This window comes from Anarrhichthys ocellatus, unplaced genomic scaffold, assembly GCF_004355925.1.
Source record: "Anarrhichthys ocellatus isolate YVR2014 unplaced genomic scaffold, GSC_Weel_1.0 scaffold59, whole genome shotgun sequence".
NCBI classification, from domain to species: domain Eukaryota; kingdom Metazoa; phylum Chordata; class Actinopteri; order Perciformes; family Anarhichadidae; genus Anarrhichthys; species Anarrhichthys ocellatus.
Genome location: NW_022280089.1, coordinates 803,979 through 823,703, shown reverse-complemented (window position 1 = coordinate 823,703; position 19,725 = coordinate 803,979). Strand labels below are relative to the sequence as shown.

The window sequence follows — 19,725 nt, the reverse complement described above, 5'->3', positions numbered from 1 at the left end:
TCCTATTTACACAGCAGATGTGGAGAACATTATCTTTTGTTCTTCTTCTCACCTGATGAATATAAGTCCAATATTCACTCTGAAGGGGAGACCTTACAGGTGAACAGAGTAAACATTTGAACTAATAGATATCACCATGACATGTTTACTTACATTCAGACAGTTATTTTCTGTTTAATATGTAAATGAGGCGTTATCTAAGGTAACATGTGGTGATTTTAGGAGAAATCCACAGACACAAACAGACAAAGTAGTCAAATAAACACCTAAATGTTTATCTTGAATGTTTTCACTAGTCTGAAAGAAGACCAACATCTCTAAAAAGACATGAATGTGCATGAATGTCTTTGCCTGAGGACTCACAGTCCTGTGTTACCGTTGCAGAAGGACAAGCTGATTCAAATCCCTCTTTATCTACTTTGGTTTGAGATCCTGTCAACAGATGCAGAACTCTCTGTGTTTGTTGTGAGTAGGATGGCAGCTGAACTCTTGATTTGGAATTCTGAATTTCCACATTAAAAACAAATTGAATTCTCTTTGCAGTCAAGGGTCTACCATATCTCTGGTTCAGATGTTTCTGACGGGCGGATAAGGAGTCCAGTAGAGACCAGCACACACAGCTGATGCTTCTGCACAGTGCTGCAGTTGTGTGTCACAGGGATCTAGTTCACAGCAGGGTTGTGAACCAGCTCATGAATCCAGGGATTGAGGCTGCTTCCAGGGATCGGATTTTGCTTTAACATTCAATGTTGGCACTTGTAACTGGAGGAGGACTCTAACCTTGTGGCTTGTAGCTGGAATCTTGCCTCGGCCCAGTGACAGCGGTTGGTGGACACAATATCAAGGAACCTGTGCAGTCCAATATAACAGCCCTGCAGTGGATCTGTTGTGAAACTTTAATGTTCAGTTTCGATGACGCTGTGTCAGAGAGCGGTTTGAGACCAGAGCTTATGATGTTTTCCTGGAATTGATTTTATTTGAGTGTCCTTGATATTTTACCAAAATGAAAAAAGCTTTTGTTGCAGACTACTGCACGTGTTGTTAACATCGTGCCTCTCGTCATACAGTGACACATCTTTGTATTCCTCTATTTGTAATCTAGCTATTCAGATATCAATACTAAAAACCTGGTGACTACATTCAATAAGTCACTTGTTCTTCTTTTGAAGCACCAAGAGAGTGAAAGCAGATCAAGGTGTGCATGCCTCGCTCTGAAACGTTAATGCTTGTTTCACTGCAGCCATAAGGTGGCACTATTCTTCCAGTCTACAGTCAGAAACAATCACAGCTGTGGGTCTGCACATCTGCAATATCTTAGCAAAGTGAGAGCAGGGAGTGTGTTTCTTTTAGCCTCTGTTTGAGCTTGCAGAGACCACTCTGAAGACCGTCCGTTACATTGTGACAGACTAACAGGTGACCTCACTAACCTGTTGAGATGGTCCTCGGCCCATTCAAGTGATGCAAGAGTAAACGACTTCAACGTTTTAATGAAATAAAAGTTTACAGTCCAAAGCAGTTCCATTGTGATCAACATTTGTCTGAGTCTATGTACTGGTTGCATTGAGAGTCCTTGCGGCCACACGCAGCAGCTTGGAGGCGTTTGTCCACCATGATGGCAAACCTGTAGCAGCCAGAGAGAAACTCAATGTAATCTGGCTCATTCTAATGCTCATCTGTGTTAGTAGGACCTTTTTATGAACATGGGTGCATGTTAAAAACACAATATATGTACTAACGTGAAAATATAAAGAGCCACAGAAAGCCCCTTTCAAACGAATGAGTCCGTCCAGGATTTACCCACTCGTGTTTGTGCAGTCAGGCACTTCGCCAGATAATCCCAACCAGAGGCCAACAAATCCTGTCAAATCCTGTCTGAGTATTCGTCGCATGTGCAGCTCTCACAGAGGCAGTCCCGGCCCCCGAGGCCTCCGGCTCTGTTCGCCATTGGATTTCACGATGGATTGTCATGTGTCCTCCAGTGACCTCCAGTGTGTTTCCATGACTCTACAGCCGTTCACGTTACGTCTGGCTTATTAAAGAGTCAGGTGGTCCACTTATCAGCCAGCGTGTGTCCGTTCCCCACGGAGCACCCAAGGAAGAACTTTTCTCTCGCTAAACCCCAGCTGGACCAGTCATTTAAAGGACTAAGAGCATGACCTTGTCAGATCATCATCTGGGAAGGTACTCCTCTGGAAGTCCGCTAAAGTTCCTCCTCTGCAGTGCCTGGTCGACAGAATGAATAAAGGGGTCGATCATCCGTCTCATGTTGGGAGTGAACGGGTCAAAGGAGGGCCCCGAGGCCCCCGAGCGTTTGAAATGACCGTCCTGGTTGCTCTGGGCACAAATCAGCCTCTCCTCCGTCATGGTGGCGTTCAGGAAGGCTGTGATGACACGGAGCTGAGGGAGAAGGGCCGTCTGCAGATCCTCGTAATGGACCACCAGCAGGCGCTGTCCGAACTTCAGCCAGCTGAGAGCGTGGGACGCCCACCAGGGGGCGTAGCTGGAGACAAATTCTGGCCATTCTGCAGGTGAAAGACAGCACAGTTGGGGACATTAAGCCTCATTTCCACTGGCGGTTCGGCTTGACTCAACTGTTGCCCTATTTTATGTTTTGATGTCTTAATTACTTATTAATTATTTTGACTTGCATGCTCTTTTTTTGGTAGCCTGGGAACTAAGAATCACGGTGGTTGCGGTGCATGTGAAAGTAAAGAGCCGGACAGCATTACCGTTGCTTTTCCACTGTGCGTCTGTGGCATGTCCTAAATGTCCAGCGCACTTGCGGTTGAACTCAGCCACGAGGGAGCGGTACGGGTTTCGAATCAACAGGATGGCAGAATCGAACATCTCAATCTCCTTCTGACCGCTCTCGTGGGTCTTCACGCAGATGCTGCGGCCGCTCTTCCAGTAGTCCTTCTCCCCTTTAAAACCTGGTGCAAATGAATAAAATAATGGATAATGGTCAGCTGCGAGGGCAGTATGTCCCCGAGCGCTCACTCAAACTCTCCTTTGTCCTCCCCCACCTCTGTTGTAGAGCGTGCCGTCGAAATAGAAGCTGCCAGTGTAGTAGCCAGTCACAAGCTCGATCAGGTGTCGCACCCAGGTGTTGCCCGCACCAGGAAAACTAGAAAGGGCCACCAGGGAGCTGGATCTCTGCGGCAGAAACATCCTCTCTTTGCACATGGAGTCTGGAAAGAGAGGTCGTTATCGCTTTTAGTTACAAAACAAAGCAGAGATGCACCCGATCACAATTCAGTGGAAAGCTCTTCTAGTGATCACATTTCTTTGTCTTTATTTGTCAAGCATATTACCATCTAATTGACATTTGTATATGTATTGTATATTACATGAATATAAAGTACTGTAACAGACAAATTCGCTATTAACTGAATTTTATTTCTCATGTCAAAACACAGTACAGCTGTTTAAAACACAGTACAGCTGTTTTGAGGGTGGCTTCAGCCACAGCTGCTTTTTGTTCTCTCTCCGTCACTAGCAGCCATGACTGTTTCTCCTCGTCGGAGTAGACTCCACAATGCAGCCCCGAGGAACAGTTTACCTGCTGCATCTTGATGGCTCGTTTTTGTCATGAGCTCACGAGGACGCTACGTTTTTCAATGTAGTTTTAAAATGTAGTTTTAAAATGTTTTGGATGATAAGACCCAAAATAAACACTTCAAGCGGACTACTGGATAGCTGGAAGCAAATTATGTAAAGGTGCAATATAAAGGGGATTTAGAGCATTAATATAGCATCACACAACGGTTATCTATGTAAAGATATAGTGGGGTATTGTCTGCCTGAGCAGTGAATGAAGTCTCTCCCTCTCCGTGTGTTGTAATCAGAGCTTCTCCTTGTTTTGTTCACATAGCCAGGTCGTGCTATTAGTGAATGTTAGTGCATGTGAGGGAGAATGTGCATGTGAGCGTGCCCCACAGGTTAGCCGTCGGCCGCTATTCTGCACTGCTTTCATACAGAGTTTACAGCTGATAACGTCGTCGTAGGAGCGTAGCACCCACCCTCTGGTTCCCCCTCAGGAAAACCCTGTTAGCTCAGTCAGCATTGTTGCTGTAGTTTGCACTGTTAGCACCGTTAGCTGCGAGCCGTCTGCTCAGCGACGTTAACAGGCAAAAGAAATACTCCAATCTCGTATTTAGCTAAACAGCTTCTGTATAGAAATGCTTCTGTCCCAAGATTTTTAATAAGCGGTTGATCACTGTGACTGTGATTTCAATAAGTGCAGATGATTGTTATCTCACCAAGCACAGGTGTGTGATACACCTGGTAGTGGGCATGCTCAGTGGGCACCGTGGCTGTGGAGTTGGCGGTGTGATTCAGCCCAGTGTCCTCCACACACTGCTGCTTGTCAGACTGCTGGTTGAGACTGAAAAGAGACGACGTCCACGTACAGAAACAGTGGGGCTTCTTGAACACAGCCAACGGGAGCTCCTGCAAACCAAAAGCACAAATGTTCTCCGTGTCTTCCTATGACTCATCACAGTTACTTTTCTTTCCAAAGACGTGTGTTCTGTCCGTGGGTCACCTGTCAGCTCAGTTCAGTGGGAGAGTGGGCATCACTCCATGCCTCATTATTTTTTCTCACTTTTCCAGGTGAGCAAATGCTCAGTGTCAAAGTACAAGGACCGACGCCAGTAAACATTTTAGAAGAGTTGTGCATAATCACATGCACACACACACCACTGTGAGAATTAATCACAATGCAATCATCACCTGATGGTGCAATATTTCTACCAGCCAATTCTGTTATTCTGTTTTTCGGCGGAGACGCAGCTGCATCCAGTAAGATGTCAGTGCAGAATCCAGACTATCTGCTTCTCATTAGAGGCACATTAAACCTTTAATATTCAGCAAAATCCAAGGAGCTCTGCGCTCATGTGCCCTCCTGGGAGGGGAGACAGCTCTCTGAGCTACGGAGTCTCATCTCCTGGAAGAAACAGAAAGCTACTTGCAATAAGTTGATCATCAGGTCCATCATTTCAGAGGCCTAATTCCAACCTTGTCTGTGCAGGTCTCGATGCAGGACTGCGTGGTTAGGTTGGGCTGAAAGGAGTCGATGGGGAAGGTGCCAATGGTGCTCTTCGTCAACTTGAAGCAACCGCGGTAGTGAACATTTCTGACTGGAAGTAGACAGACACACAAGACAATAGTTGCACACTAGTGGAAGGTGAACAAGAATGGATTTGACAGGATTCAGCTGCATAAACCAGCACTTAGAATTTAAATAATGTATTCACTGATGAGCGCAAATAGAGGGTTTACTTAGAAATGAATTGTCAGATTTTTAAAAATAGAGTTACATCGACATCAGGGTTGAATTTAAATGCTCCGTCTCAAAGTGTTTCTGCCCTAATAATTACATTCCTATACTTAACTGTATTCTGGTGTATAATACATTCACAATTCAGCTGCAAATCTCCAGAGACACCCAGCCCACTAACCATGAATATTAATACTGGATATGGTATAAACTCCTTATATAATATATTTGACCTTGCCAACATCAATAATGTGGCGCATACTCTATCTTAAAAATACAGAAAACCGTTCTTGTAAGAGAAATGTTCATGTTTAATCAGTACTGATGAATTGGTTACATTATTATGTTTTTGATTATTAAGGCACATACAAAGTTCTAACAGCGGAGTCACATACATGTTGCTGTTTTCAATGAAATGCACAGTAGCTGAAATCATGGTGCACCAAGAGCTATGTGTGTCATGCTCCCTGCAAACAAGGTGTATTCTGTGATACACAGTCTATAAACTCCACAGTCCAATCAATCAAGTGTTAGGTTGCACATTACTCTCACTTTGCCCAAACTATTTTACATTCTGAGCATTTTTGCCACTAAAAAGAAGAAGTAATGAAGGGAAATCCAACAAGCTCGAGACATCAGAGATGACAAAGACATCAAGCATAGGGCTGGTCATGTTCTATATGTCTGTGTACTCTACGGAATTCATTTTGAACACAAAGACTTTGAATTTGTTTTTTCTCACAATAATGTCTTTAGATTTTACGAAAGGCTCTGTACATTTGCTAAAGCAGCTGGGCTCTGTATTTTTAAGCAAACTGGTCTCAAATATAGGAATAAGTAGTCCATTTGTTGGGGACTATTTTCAGCCTTGGATTAATACACATTTAGTGCTCTAGTGCAGTGGGTGCTGCAACACCCCGGGGTGTTTCGAGGACAGACCAAGGGTATTGCAATGTACGGTCTATGTCTATACATCACTAAGACTGGTTGATGGTAGCTATCCGGGACATGAGAGCTGTCCAGGTGCACATCAGACAGATATAATGAGTGTCAGAGCAGCGACGGAGAGATTAATCTTTTACTCAGCCTGCATCACAGTCTGAGACGACCAAAAGAAGTCAAATTAGACTGTACGGTGAAAACCACTTGGCTCACATTGAGGGGAAGTTAGCTGTCATCTGAAAATCTGCCTAGCAACACAGCCTAAAACTAAGAGATTTCAGAATAGGCCCATATTATTGCAGCCACTTACTTCAGTTCATATTTATCCCATAATTTACATCAAGCTGAATGTATGTGTTGTGTGTTAAGTGGCTTTCTATTTTTTAAATGTTCTTCTCTATCGGGGTTGCCACAGTGAAAGGAAAAACTAGATCATGACCAAATAAAGCAAAAAAGTGCTGTACAGAATATACAAATTTATAATAAAACAAGTTGAAACACAATAAAAACAATCCCTATAAAAGCATGTCGTGGTTTAAAAATGTTGTGTAACTAGTGAGTATTTCTGGATGGTGTATGTGTGACTCACTGGTGTGTTTTTTAATAGTTTTTGGACAACAGTGGAGCTCAGAGGAATGTGTAAGGTCTTGGTTACACAGGCGGTATTTGTTGGAAGGATTAATTCAACAATTGCTTCAGGTCTGGTTTTGGCCAGACCTGAAGCCGCTTCACACCAAGCACAGACGCCTAACATTGTAGGACAAACACTGCGACGACCACTTCAACAACCAAATAAAGGATAGATGTAGTATTAATATATGGCTTGAGATTGCCCATACCATATACGTTGGTCACGGTTTGGGGCTAGCCACAACAGCTAGCATTAGCATCAAATTTGGGGTCCGATTACTTTATGTATTGTGTAGGTAACGTTAGCACCTGAGACATTCTCTGTCTTGATGGGTTTTTGTTGTGTGGAGTGAACAATATTAGTTACTGCTAACAGCTGGTTAGCTTAGCCCAAGGACTGGAAACAGCTAGCCTGGCTCTCTTTGAAGGTATATTAAACTGTTTTTATATTTTAAAACAATAAAAAAAGCATGCAGATTTTCTATATACCCTGCAACGCATTTTCGCTTTGCACTTGTGAGAAACAGCTTTTATCCCTGCACTACATACATATATGTGCGAGCAGCGCACCGTTTCTTTGACTGACGCAGCATTCTGTTGACAGAGTTTATTTCATTTTGAGAATTTAAGTTTTCTCACTCGTCTGCACCAACACAGCAGCTCATGTAGAGAATAAATAGCAAACAGCACCGCATCTTCTCTGAGGGAAGTGAACTCACATTTTCTGTGACCTGGCAGCTGCTCCTCCACTTTGTAAATGGAGAGTCGGCCCACGCCTCCGCAGGGAGACCCCCTCTCACCCCGACACACCAGGCCGCAGTCCTCCTCGGGGGCCCGTGTGCTACTGATCCGGTTCCCGCAGTGGCATTCGGCTCCAAACTCCAGACCTGCAAACTGGTACCCGCTATAAACACACACACACACACACACACACAGATAAAAACACAGTTAATGCCCTAGCCAGGGGCAATGCATCACCTCAAGCTCTTGCCCTCAGGCTAAGCCATTCCACAGGACATTAGTTAACATTTCCAACTCATCATTTAACTCAGAGTTCTCAGCATTAAATCTACAGCGTGGCCCGTTCCCGGTAATGTTCGTCAGTGCTTCTCTCTCTGCACTCATCTGACTGTGCGATGCCTTTTTTTTCCAAAACTGAACTGCGGTCACCTCTGATCTGTACTTTACATATCAAGGCTGTTGTGACTCATCCTCTCTTTTTATCCTCCCTCCTTGGGAAAGACAGAGTTGACCTTTTCATATATGTCCTTTTGAAGCTTCCTTATAAATTGCCTTGACTTTTTACTTTTTACTCATTGCGGTAATTGGCCCACTAAGGTAACGAGCACGACTGCTTTCCATGCAGACAGGGGATTGTGGAGGAGGGCGGGGGGTTAGTGGGGCCGTCTGACTGCATCCATCTGTCCCCTGCTGTTCTGTTTCAGCGGGGCTACGCTGCTTCCTCACTGCTATGACATTTAGAGGAATAATTCGTTGAGTTTGCCACGAAAAACCCAACTGCCTCACCCTGTTTCCTTGCAGCTTTGGACGGTCGTTACAACGCTGCGAACTCTGCTCACAGCGAACCAATCGAGGGAGATTCACAGTACGGCCACAGCAAAGCACATATCTAACCTCTGATTTATTCACTAACCGCTGTAGTCAGCTCATTCAGCTTCTAACACACACACACACACACACACACACACACACACACCTCCTTCCTTCTGCAATAGATCAAGCCTTCTGTCCTGGCCTGCTCTTCACTCCCCCCCCCCCCCTAATCTTTTACTGTCATCCAGCCACCTGGCTCTCCACTGGCTCCAAACACAGGAGGCATTCATGGAGGAGACTGAGATCCAAAGCGTTTACTCAAACAGCAGGCCCTCTGTGGCCCCTTCACGGCAGCCCGCCACGAACACATTACCTTTCTGAGCAGGTGTCTTGACACAGAGAACTGGTCATTTTGCGCAGGTCATAAAGCATGGTTCCTCCCAGCGCACGAGCAGTGGCATTGTGCAGAAAGCAGCCCATGTAGGTCCCTGCATGTGAGAGAAAAGCATTGAGTGAAAAACATCCCTGTAAAGGAGCTCAGCAAGTTGCAATAGATAAGTGTCAATTTGAAAAGTGTGCTTGAGATTACAACAACAATTTGTCAACAAAACAAATGTATTAGATATTCAGTTAATCCTTTAGATAATTTGTCAAGACAAAATATGAAACATTCTTTGTTTCATAAGCATAAGGAGCTGCTTCTTTTCCTTCGTTTTATTTGAATGTTACTTGAACACCGTTGGGGTTTTGGCATCGTTAGTCGGACATAATAAAGCAGTTTGAAGGTGTCACCTTGGGCTCTGGGAAATAGCAATGGGACGTTTTATTGACTAAATGATCCATCAATCAAACTAATTGACAATTTCACTGAACACGAAAACAATGAGCAGTTGCAGCCCTAACACAACATGTATTACATCAAATATGAAGTCAGTTCTCAGGTTTATTCTTAGACTCTGAGCACGTTTACCAAAAAGAAAAGAAAGAATTTGAATGAATTCCGATAATTCGGCTGTGCCGTGCCATGGCACCAAATTCCCCCCTTCTTACCCCCCCTGCTTTCGGCCACCTTGCTGGCACCTCACCCATCTTCCAACACGGCCTTCATTTTGACTCAGAATTACAGGGTGAAAACACCAGCGTTGCTGTCGCGGCTGGAGATATTTCTAAATGCACTTTGTTCCATGTGATACGTTTTACTGATGCACATGAGCACAATGCGCGCATCCACAATTAGCCGTAATTTAGATGTAAACCAGACTTCCTCTGTCTTAACTCTGGCACTGGCAGCATCCTCAAACGGTGCCAGTGCATCATCACTTACTCACAGTTATTGTGAGCCATGATATTCAACTAATTCATAACATGACGAGACCCTAATTTACCATCCAATATAGATGATTCTCATTCCTACGTTACAGGGAACCTATTGACTTGCACTCGAATAACAACCACTCCTGTAGAAAGGAGGATGTAACGCATAATCGGCTCTGACAGACTATTATGATGTGCTGACAAGATTAAGGCTCCATATAAACCGTCAACCAAATTCAGCCTTTGATGTTATCCTTGTCTTTGCCACATTGCTACATCAAAATCAGCTCAGCTGACACATAAAAGTCTTCTTTTGAAATACCAGTGTCTGTGTGGAGGGCAGCATATGCATTTCTTTTGTGTGCAGACTTCATTTACATCTCGCCCCTTGGGTCTGAGACGGTTATATTTTTAGGTTATATACTAGATGTTCTTACTCACTCGAGAAGTGTATGTTGCGAACAATAGAGTCTGGTTTTGGTGAGTGCATAATTCCCCCAATGTTGGCCTTTTGGTTTATTTCACAGGCTTTGTGAATTTGTATTGATGGATGTTTTAAAGGTTTCAAGGACTCCGAGGATTCAGCTTTTTTATGTTTACTACCCACATAAAAATAAACTGATGCCAACTGGCCAAAGAGGATTTAAAAAGAAGTGCTGGGAGGACTGTAGAGAAGTGGAAGCAAGGTGCACGGACGAGATGGACGCAAGCGACGGACCGTGAAATCTCCTGGCAGCCCGAGCATCGCTATATCGAATTTGTGATTCAATCAGTCTGCGATGTCCTCTGAAGCCCGTCCAGCGCATTGTGCTGGGCGAGGCTGAGCCGCCAGCCGCCTCGGGAGACAACCACTAGAGAACTCCAGCGGCTGCTCCCTGAAAGCACTAAGAGACCGGGGCTCTGCCAAAGTCTGTGGCAGGGAGCATCTCAAGAGGCATCACCTAAGGTGAGCCCCCCCCCCCCCAGCCCCTCATCCATGCAGCGGGGGCAGGTCATTGCTTTAATCAAAGTGAAGGAGATGCCTCAAGCAGCTGCGGCTGACAGTTAATGGAGGGAAGCAGGCCCCAGATCCCATACATGATAGAAATGACTGCACTTAGGCCTGACACTGTGTTGCTTTCTTAAACACTGAGACAGAATGCCGTGCTGGAGCCGAGTCCTCCCCACAGGATTGGATGGAGACTAATGACGAGGATGGCCGAATACGAGGACATGGGACATGTGCACTGTGTGTGTCCTTTTAGAGTGGGCTGAGGAGGGTTCACTGTCTCACTGGGTCTATAGTATCCTTGCAGAGGAGAGCCATACAAACTGCAGCTGAGGGGTCTCAACACGTGGTAGGCTGGTCTGACCCCCGGTCTGGGTCAGATCATCTCTGCAGGGTTCCTGATATTGAACAACCTGAAATACCCAGTGACTGTGACTAAATCCGTCAGAAGATGTACAAGGGTTTGGTTTGTGGGACAGATACAATGAAATGATGATGATAATAATAATATAAAGCATATAAAGACTCAATCTATCCATAAAAGTCTAATGGGCAAAGATAATAAGAATAGAGTTAAATATAAAGATTTATAAAGGATAACATTTCAAAGACACTATAAATATCTGTAATAGAAGTATTAAAATGTTAAAGTGCATAGCTTTCCTGTAGGGATGATGTAAACAGTACATTTGTCACTTAAAAATATATTCAACAAACTATGATAAAACAGTTTATTGTTCTTTCCATAAAAAAAAGGTTGTATAACAAAGAAAGCAGAGATGTTATGTGAACCTTTAAACCACGAGTCACTAATAGGCGGACCGCGGTACGGGTCCGGACCCATACACCGCTGTATCTGGACCCTGGACCTAAAACCGCTAGATCATTTTGAATTATTACATTTTCACAGAGCGCTTCTATTTCAACCGGCGCAGCCTTTCCAGCCTTTACGGCTCGTTCAGCGGTCCAGGAAACACACCGACCAATTACATGCGTTGTAAATCACATCACATGATGCTGCTCAGCCAATCAAATGTGTGTATTCTCATACACTTCCCGACTTGAGTGAGATTTACACACACAATACGTGAATCAGAGAAGTTATTTCACATGAAGAGAGAAGAGAAAAAGTGGTGAGTGAGACCAGAGAGACCAGAGTCTTTAACCAAGAATGGACATATATGTTAATTCTTCATGCGAACAGATTAAAACCAGTTTGTCTCATATATTCAGAGAATGTGACGATTATTAGAAGATGACAAGAATATAATATGGAGGCTTTTTTGGGTGACATCACTTCACCCTGAATGAACTGAATTTAAAGCTGCAGGACAATTCAGTTAAATAATATTTTCTAAAATGAAGTCCTTTATTTTAAGATAAACATATTTCAAAAGCTTTCTGTTATGTATTTCATTTTTTGAATCCAGTCCTAATAACATTTATTTATCATCAGAGTATGTATTATTTATAATTCATCCAGTTAAATTTGATATCTGACAATAAATATTGTTGAGGTGTTATTCAATTGAACTTTCTTTATTTGATTTGACAGTCAGCTGTTGACTACATACAGACGTTAATACAACTACTCGGCCCCTTTAATATATATGGGACTAAATCACAGAACAAGTTAGACATTACTGTGATGTTCTGGACTTTTAATGAGGAAATTCTCTCTAACTGGACCTCGTTGAACTTTAATTGAATACCGCTGCTTTTAGAACCCTGTGCTCGCTGTCTCATCTTTGACTGATGTTCAATTATAGGGTCTTTTTTAGAGAGAGAATATTAACTGTATGTATAAATAGAGAAGAAATGATTGTGATGAACAATAAGGGCCGTGTATCAGGATCAAATGACATAATTAGTCGTAATGTGTTCAACACAAGCAGGTATGTTGTGTGCCTTTTCTGTGTAGTTTCTCCTTCACACTAACAGTTACACACGGTAACGCAGTGTGTTCGGACTCTCTTCTTCTCAACGGTGGGTTTTAGTGTTAGCTTTGCTCAAATAAAAGACAGAAGCCTTTGTGTAGTAAAAGATTGAAGTGTTTTTTCTCTACTGTCCTGTAACCTTTACAATATAACTATTCATTTATGTTTATAGAACACAGAAAGAACGTAAAAAGAAGATGTGTATGTATCTTTTCAGGACCTTTGGTTCGCCCAGAGGCCGTCCTTGTTATTATAACAACAAAATTCAGATGGCAGGTACTGTATATGACTTTAAAATATTGCAAATTTGTGATTTTTTATTCATAATTATACCAATTTAATCTCAGATAACATAACCACCCTCCCTCGGCCCTGTTAATATTTTTCTTTTCCCTTTCTGACTACCTAAAAGCTTTGCAGAGGAATCAACACAGACAACATAAAAAACTATGGAGACAATATCCACACAGAGAGTGTGGCTCCCACTGTGCAAGCCCGGCCATATGTCTTACTTCTGATCCTGCTGCACATCTCTGGCCGTAGTGCTGATGTGTACTTTACATATCAAGGAATTGTTGTGACGCATCCCTGCGAGGCACAAAGTCACAAAGTGTTATTCATCTCATACTTTTATTATAAAATGTTTGAAAAGGCAGGGCTCACGGATCTATGATTATCTGAAAATGAAAAATGCGTTTGCAAACCTTTCCACCTAGCTGTGTACTGTTATTACTGCTATGTGCTGTGTGTCAAAGTAGTCCGCGAAAAAGAGATGGAATAAAGACTTTTTAAAATAAAACAGTGGAAACATAAAGATTGAAAAGCAAACCAAAGACCTAGCCATATTTTATTACAAACACTAGTTTTAAATATGCATAGCATGATGATATTCTATCTTTCAATCCTTTGTAGTCTGGAGTAAGGCCTAACAGATGTACAGTATAGGCATACACAGATGTATAGGTACCAGCCTATGGTATGCATCAGCATTTAGATATAGAGTAATTGCAGTCCAGAAATAACAAAGATATTTTTGAAGCAGTTTAGGAACAGTGATTTGTCCACAAGAGAGCATTGACAGGTATAATTGTACATAATGAAATTCCCACTAAATCGCTTGTTCACAATTCTTTCATAACCAAATTTAAAGGAATTTATCAGAAATATTTGTCTATGTTTTTAGGTTATGATAAAAAATGAATACGGGACAGTTATAGCTTCAGCTGAGAGACCCGGATAACAAGATTGTGTTGCATGGGTGAGAGCTGTTTAATGACTGCATACTGGGGCTGAATAGTCCTGATTTAGCACCTTATCATTTGTACTTGACTCACAGTGATGAGAAACACTTAACCATTAAGTGTTCTCTTCAGTGCCCTGCCTTTATTTTACTAAGCAAGAAAGTGCCTCTCAAACCACTGGAGATACATCACAAAGGATATGTGACATTGGGGTAACATTGTAACTATGACTCAGGCAAACGATTGTTTTCACTGATGATGAAACTGTACATACATTTCTTTATTCATTTATTTGTAAGTTAGACGATTACGAGATCAAAATCAAATCAAATGTGAAGCTACAGTCAGTAGACGCTTAGCTTAGCATTAAGACTGGAAACAAGGCTAGCGTGGCTCTGTCGAAAGGCAACAAAATCTGCCTACTTTTAAAAGTAACATGTTATATCTTTAGTGTTTGATTAAAGTAAAAGCGACACGTGGTGGTTTTATGGAACGTTACGTGCTAGAGACGATTTCTTGGCTGGGAGCAGTGACTTCCTAAAGTCCTTGCCGGTTGCCTGCAATATCGCAGTGATGTGGAAAAATGAAACAAACTGATCTAACGCGTCCATGAGTACGTTTTAGAGGTGCTGGTAGGTGGATTTCTAAGCCTTAGACAGAGGGAGGCTGGCTGTTTCCAGTCGTTATGCTAAGCTAAGCTAACAAGCTGCTGACATTAGCCTCATATTTAGGCCTACTGGATGGAACCAAAGCTTCGTAGTATCGATCTTCTCATCTAACTCTCAGCAAGAAAGCAAATAAGTGTATTTCTCAAAATGTCTATTGCTTCAACACATTGATCAATTATCAGAATAGTTAATTTTCTGTCAACTGAATCAACTTGTGGCCCTGACTGAAACTGAGAGCTTATTGTTTAATGATGTACTGTACCAGAGGGTTATGAATCACAAGTAGTGGGCCCTCTGCTTCTTCTTTGAAACCTTCCACCGGTTCGTCTTCTCGGAGCATATGGCACAATATACCTGGGTCATTTCATTCTGTGTCCTGGGCAGTGGCGGGCCGTGCATTTTATACCTGGGCCTTCAGTCTTGCAGCTGAAACACCACCTAATAACCTCATGATGGCGCCACAGCTACGGTTATTTGTTTCTAGGGGTGTAACAATAGACGTATTTGTATTAAAACCGTTTGGTACGAGGCTTACGAAAATAGAACAATACGTTTGAATAATACTAGTGCATTTGGAAAATGCAGAAGCTTAAATTGTGGGAAATATAATGGTTTCGGTGGACTGCGCTCACGTAGGAGACAACGGGCTTTGTGACCTCTCAACCCGGAACAAAAAAACCAAAACAAAAAGCAGCTGAGGCCCCGCACTTCTGGGAGGCTAGGCTAAACTAGCTTAACAAACAATAACTCTGCGCATGACGGTATACTTCGTCATTAGCGGACAATGCATATAGTCCAAATCGATATAATTAACACAATGACAACAACAAACTCACAAGAACGAGTCACATATATTCATATGACAACAGAGCATAACAAATCAATCCAGCAAACCTGCAGTGGAACACCTACACACTCAAGGGCCATTCAGATATTAGATGTAAAAAAACAAATGCAGTTGACTTACCAAATGCTGTTCACTTAAAGACAAACTCCATCCTCCTTTCTTTGTTGACAAAGAGTTTAATCCAACGGTTAAATCCCAACTCACAAATCCGTTCCTCCTCCTTCAGCCATTGAAAAAAAAATCTACACCAAGCAAATGCAAAAAATGTCATAATTTCTTCCATATCTTTCAATTTGAACTCTTACTACTCCGACTAAGCCTCTGATGGCTACTTTAAGTTTTGTTTCACAATAGTCACGTGCTCGCCCACTGACCAATCACAGCACACGCTGCAGCTCACTGAAGTGCTGCACCTGGAAACTGAGCTGCATGTTAATGCTGACGTAGTTGTAGGCCAGCTAGCAGGCTCTGACACGTCAAAGAATACGCCCAACATGTCAAACTAAAGATCTGATTGGTTGAAGAATATGACAATCAACAATATCGTCCCCATTCATTTAAACTGCAAAGGGATTCACTTGTGAGTCTGCAGGCCTGGGTCTCTGTTCTTACCTAGAGACACAGAGGTGAGATCTGATTGGATAAAAGCACTACTTAAAACAAGCTGCACTGGAAGCAGAGCAACTGAGGAAGACAGTAGCTGTGCAATGAGAAAATAAGATGGGAAAAATATTTTGATAAATTATAATACATGTAGTGTATTTAAGAAAAATGACGAAATTATAAAACAGCTATAACTTTGTGATTCTGTTTAGGCCAGCAGAGAAGACCTTGCAGGCCCTGACGGCCCACCACTGGTCCTGGGTAATACTTTTCAAAAGAAACTGAAACTGATCTCATCCCTGCCTCCCAACGTTTCTCATCTGTATTAAACCCTTCTTAGTGACTGACTGGTTGTGTAGTGTCTGTTTAAAAGAAGGATTAAGAGCTTTTGTATGATGCTTTTCAAGAATGAGCTGGAAGAACAAATGCTCCACCGGAGGTAATTCCATTGTATTGATCATTTCCACAAAATGGGAAAGACACTGACGGGCAGTGTGAAACAACAGAGTAAATCTCCAGCAGTCAAGTAACAGTGAAGGCTCCTTAACAGCGAGGGCAAGTGAGGAATTATATCATTTTTATCTTTGTAATTACTCATTTATTTCCAAGAAACTACTTCGATGCCTGCCTGCCTTCAGTAAGGATCAGTGAGCACTTTCCCTCATCTACAAGATCTGAAGCACCCACAAGTAAAATGTCATATAAATGTATAATGACGGCTGTCTAAATGTTCTAAGGTCATGATTATCTGTTTGTGAAATGTCAATGAAGCCTGTTGTGAGTGCGCCACGGAGCCTCTGTGCAGAGAGCGCATTACCTCGGCTCCAGGCCACCTGAGCTAAAATGGTAAATCACAAAACAGAATATAAACTTGTGTATTCACTCCTTCATATATTATTCACCAGGAAAACCATCGACTCCGTCAACATGTCTTCACCCAGGATATTTCAATCTCGCTCATCCTCTGCTCTATTTCAGATCAGCGTGATTGTGTCGAAGCTGAGTGCTTTTTCTCTCTGACCCTGCTTGTGTTTCATAGCAATAGATGTGCACAGAGTTGGCTCTATTTGGTCAGTTAACGATTGGCAAAAACCACACCAGATGCTGTGACGAGGCCACGCAACCACAAGTCTGTCGGGTCAACTGTCTTTTAGCAGCCGTACGGAGAGTCCCTAAGGTTTGGAAAAGCAGACAACAAGTAGCACAACTTTACAGTGTTGGTTCATTTCTGTGCAGTTGTGGTGAAGAATATTAATTTTGTATCCACATGGTCAGCTGGTTAATACAGTTGACTGCCTCTTACATCTTGTTAACATCTCACTGGCACACTAATGAATGTAAATAGGGCAAGCAGTGGTCACATGTTAGCATTACCACCAGCTACTTTTTGCTGCTGGCCAGTTAGCTATAAGGAAAGATTATTAAGTTACAACTCAGTATTACTCCAGAAAAGAACTGGACTAAAGACGGGACGGTGTCAACTCAAGGTGGAGACAAGTCCAACTCTTCAGACTGAACTTCAAAGCTATAGGGTCGGTAATCTTGAGAAACCAGAAAGAGTACGCTAGAATTTAAAAATAATCCCAGTGATCCAACCCCTTTTCCAATGAAAGCGAGAGTGCATACATATGTAAAGAGAATTTCAACAAATATCACAAACCATGTTTCTAGAATTCCTAACCCACACTAGTGTTCAGTTGTACGTATTGAATGTGCGTAGTTATTTACCTTTATGTCTGCTGCTCCTGTGGAGAGGGACTCTCTGCTCTGGGCTCTCTGGCAGCAGACTGTGAAACCAGCGGCGGTGCAAGTGTTGCACCCCCAGGCTTTGGGAAGCGGGCCAGTGCCGCCCCGCCTTGGCTCCCCCTCCGGATGCGGGCTGAACTGCGGCGGCCCATCTCGTACGCGCCCTCACGCCCAGGCCCGCCCAGGCCCTGAGGACGGTGGGGGGTGCGGCGAGGGCCAGCAGTGGCGGCAGGCCGGCGAGGTTGGGCTGGGCCACCCTGACACTGGAGCGCTGCAGGAGCAGAATGCTGCCCGCCATCAGATAGGCGATGCCCAGGCAGAGCAGCAGCATCTGAGCGCGCTTCAAGAGGCAGTGCAGCCTGTAGTGAGGCGCCGTCATGTTTAACCGTCTCTCTGTCCTCAGTGGAAGGCCATGTCAGGGACTAGGGAGAAGATGGGTAACCGACTTACGACTTCATGATGGCGGAAAGACCTGCAGCATCTGGTGATGTGGAAGGCATTGGCCCTTCATCGTCCAATAGCAGCAGTGGAACAATGGATGTGTCACAACAGAGAGGGGCTTAAAATCCAAGGCTTGGGGCAGAGACTCCAGGATGATCCCTGGGGAAAAGCTGAGGCACAAAAACAGAAAACAAATCTGGATTTAAAGCAAGAGTTTTTCTCTGAGCACAATAAGGGAAGTATATGCCTGGGGGATTCGATGCACAGCTCATGTTGACATATTGGCTTGTGTTTCTGTCTTGCAGCCTCTTGCAACACATCCCTTAGTGTCTGCTGCTGCGTTGGTCCCTCTCTGCCATTTGTTTCTCATTCAAAACCCTACTTCAACTTGTGTTCTGCAATTCTATTTAATTGTATTTGAAAGGGGGGCAAATGACACCAACCTTTACTAAAATGGCTTTGGATTTCATTCAATTTCAGATCAATTTGCACATGCCAGTATTTCAGTTATTACAGTCAGATGACATCATGTGATAATAACAAATAACAACCTGCCTTATGAAATGAGGATTATTATAGCAGTATGCAGACAATCTGTGGAGAGATTAATAAGTGATGAGTAAAAAAAAAGGAAACAGGCAAGGATGAGATGTTGAAGATTTCTGAATAATTGGGATGTAAAACATCCCCTGATACACTGACAGAAGAGGAGCAGTGAAGTGGTTTTGTTTTTCTGTCATGATGGCCTCTCTTGTGAGCTGATTTTTACTTCCAGCCTGTAGAGGTGCCCACGGTACATTAGCTATGTCTGCACACCCCTTCAATAGACGCCGACCATATCCATTCACGCATCGGTGGCTCATCACACACCTTCGTACCCTTGGGCTCTACTTTTTGTGTCAGGTCTCTCGTGCCCCCCCACACACACAGACACAAAAAGTAGGGGTGCGGTAGTGCTCCAGAGGATTGAAGCAACAGTTTGCACGATGAGTCTCGGATCAAATCCGAGTACCCAAGTTGTGTTCAACTCCCAATTTCTGTTTTCCCGCAAATACAAATGACCGTGAACATAATCAACACTCCCAGTCGAGGGACGAATAGGGGTGTTGAAAGCTGAATCAATAAACAGCGGGAGTAAACACGCATCACCCAAGCAATTTAAGAATCCGAGGTCTTCCATCTTAACCCCCCCCTTCAGTGTGCCTCCAACATTTACAGTACAGAGGCTGTGTGAACGTGCGGCTTACCTTCAGATGCTCGGCATCCTTGTTGCGCGATTACTTATCAGTTTACGGCCGTTATGATGTCTGTATTTCCCCCATTGCTGTCCGGCGAAGGTCCCCTCAGCTCTCCAGCATTTCCCAGAGCTGGTGTTATATAATCTCTCTCTCTCTGTGTCAGACAGTGCTGCCTGCTCTCCGTCACTCTGAAAGGCTGGCAAGGCGATATAAAGCAAGTATGTGTTGGTGAGAGAGAGACAGAGAGACAGAGAGAGAGAGAGAGAGAGAGAGAGAGAGAGAGAGAGAGAGAGAGAGA

The 19,725-nt window shown here is 43.4% G+C and overlaps 1 protein-coding gene across 1 annotated transcript; it reads right to left on the bottom strand.

Moving 5' to 3' along the window:
* Positions 1-1,470: 1,470 nt before the first annotated feature.
* Positions 1,471-19,663, bottom strand: wscd1b (WSC domain containing 1b). The gene is made up of 9 exons (XM_031871624.1): positions 19,437-19,663; positions 17,731-18,359; positions 8,778-8,892; positions 7,570-7,754; positions 5,017-5,138; positions 4,260-4,449; positions 3,024-3,188; positions 2,730-2,930; positions 1,471-2,522 (listed from the first exon to the last, which is right to left on the bottom strand). Exons 2-9 carry the CDS (start codon positions 18,125-18,127, stop codon positions 2,170-2,172), a joined length of 1,728 nt encoding a protein of 575 aa, XP_031727484.1. The 5' UTR covers positions 18,128-18,359; positions 19,437-19,663; the 3' UTR covers positions 1,471-2,169.
* Positions 19,664-19,725: the final 62 nt, after the last annotated feature.

Excerpts from the sequence above, each read along its gene's own strand:
- wscd1b (XM_031871624.1), bottom strand. The coding sequence starts at position 18,127 with ATGACGGCGCCTCACTACAGGCTGCACTGCCTCTTGAAGCGCGCTCAG. Across the intron at positions 8,893-17,730 it reads CAGGAGCAGCAGACATAAAG|GGACCTACATGGGCTGCTTT; the intron begins GTAAATAACTAC and ends TCTCACATGCAG. Across the intron at positions 2,931-3,023 it reads CGGCACGCTCTACAACAGAG|GTTTTAAAGGGGAGAAGGAC; the intron begins GTGGGGGAGGAC and ends CATTTGCACCAG.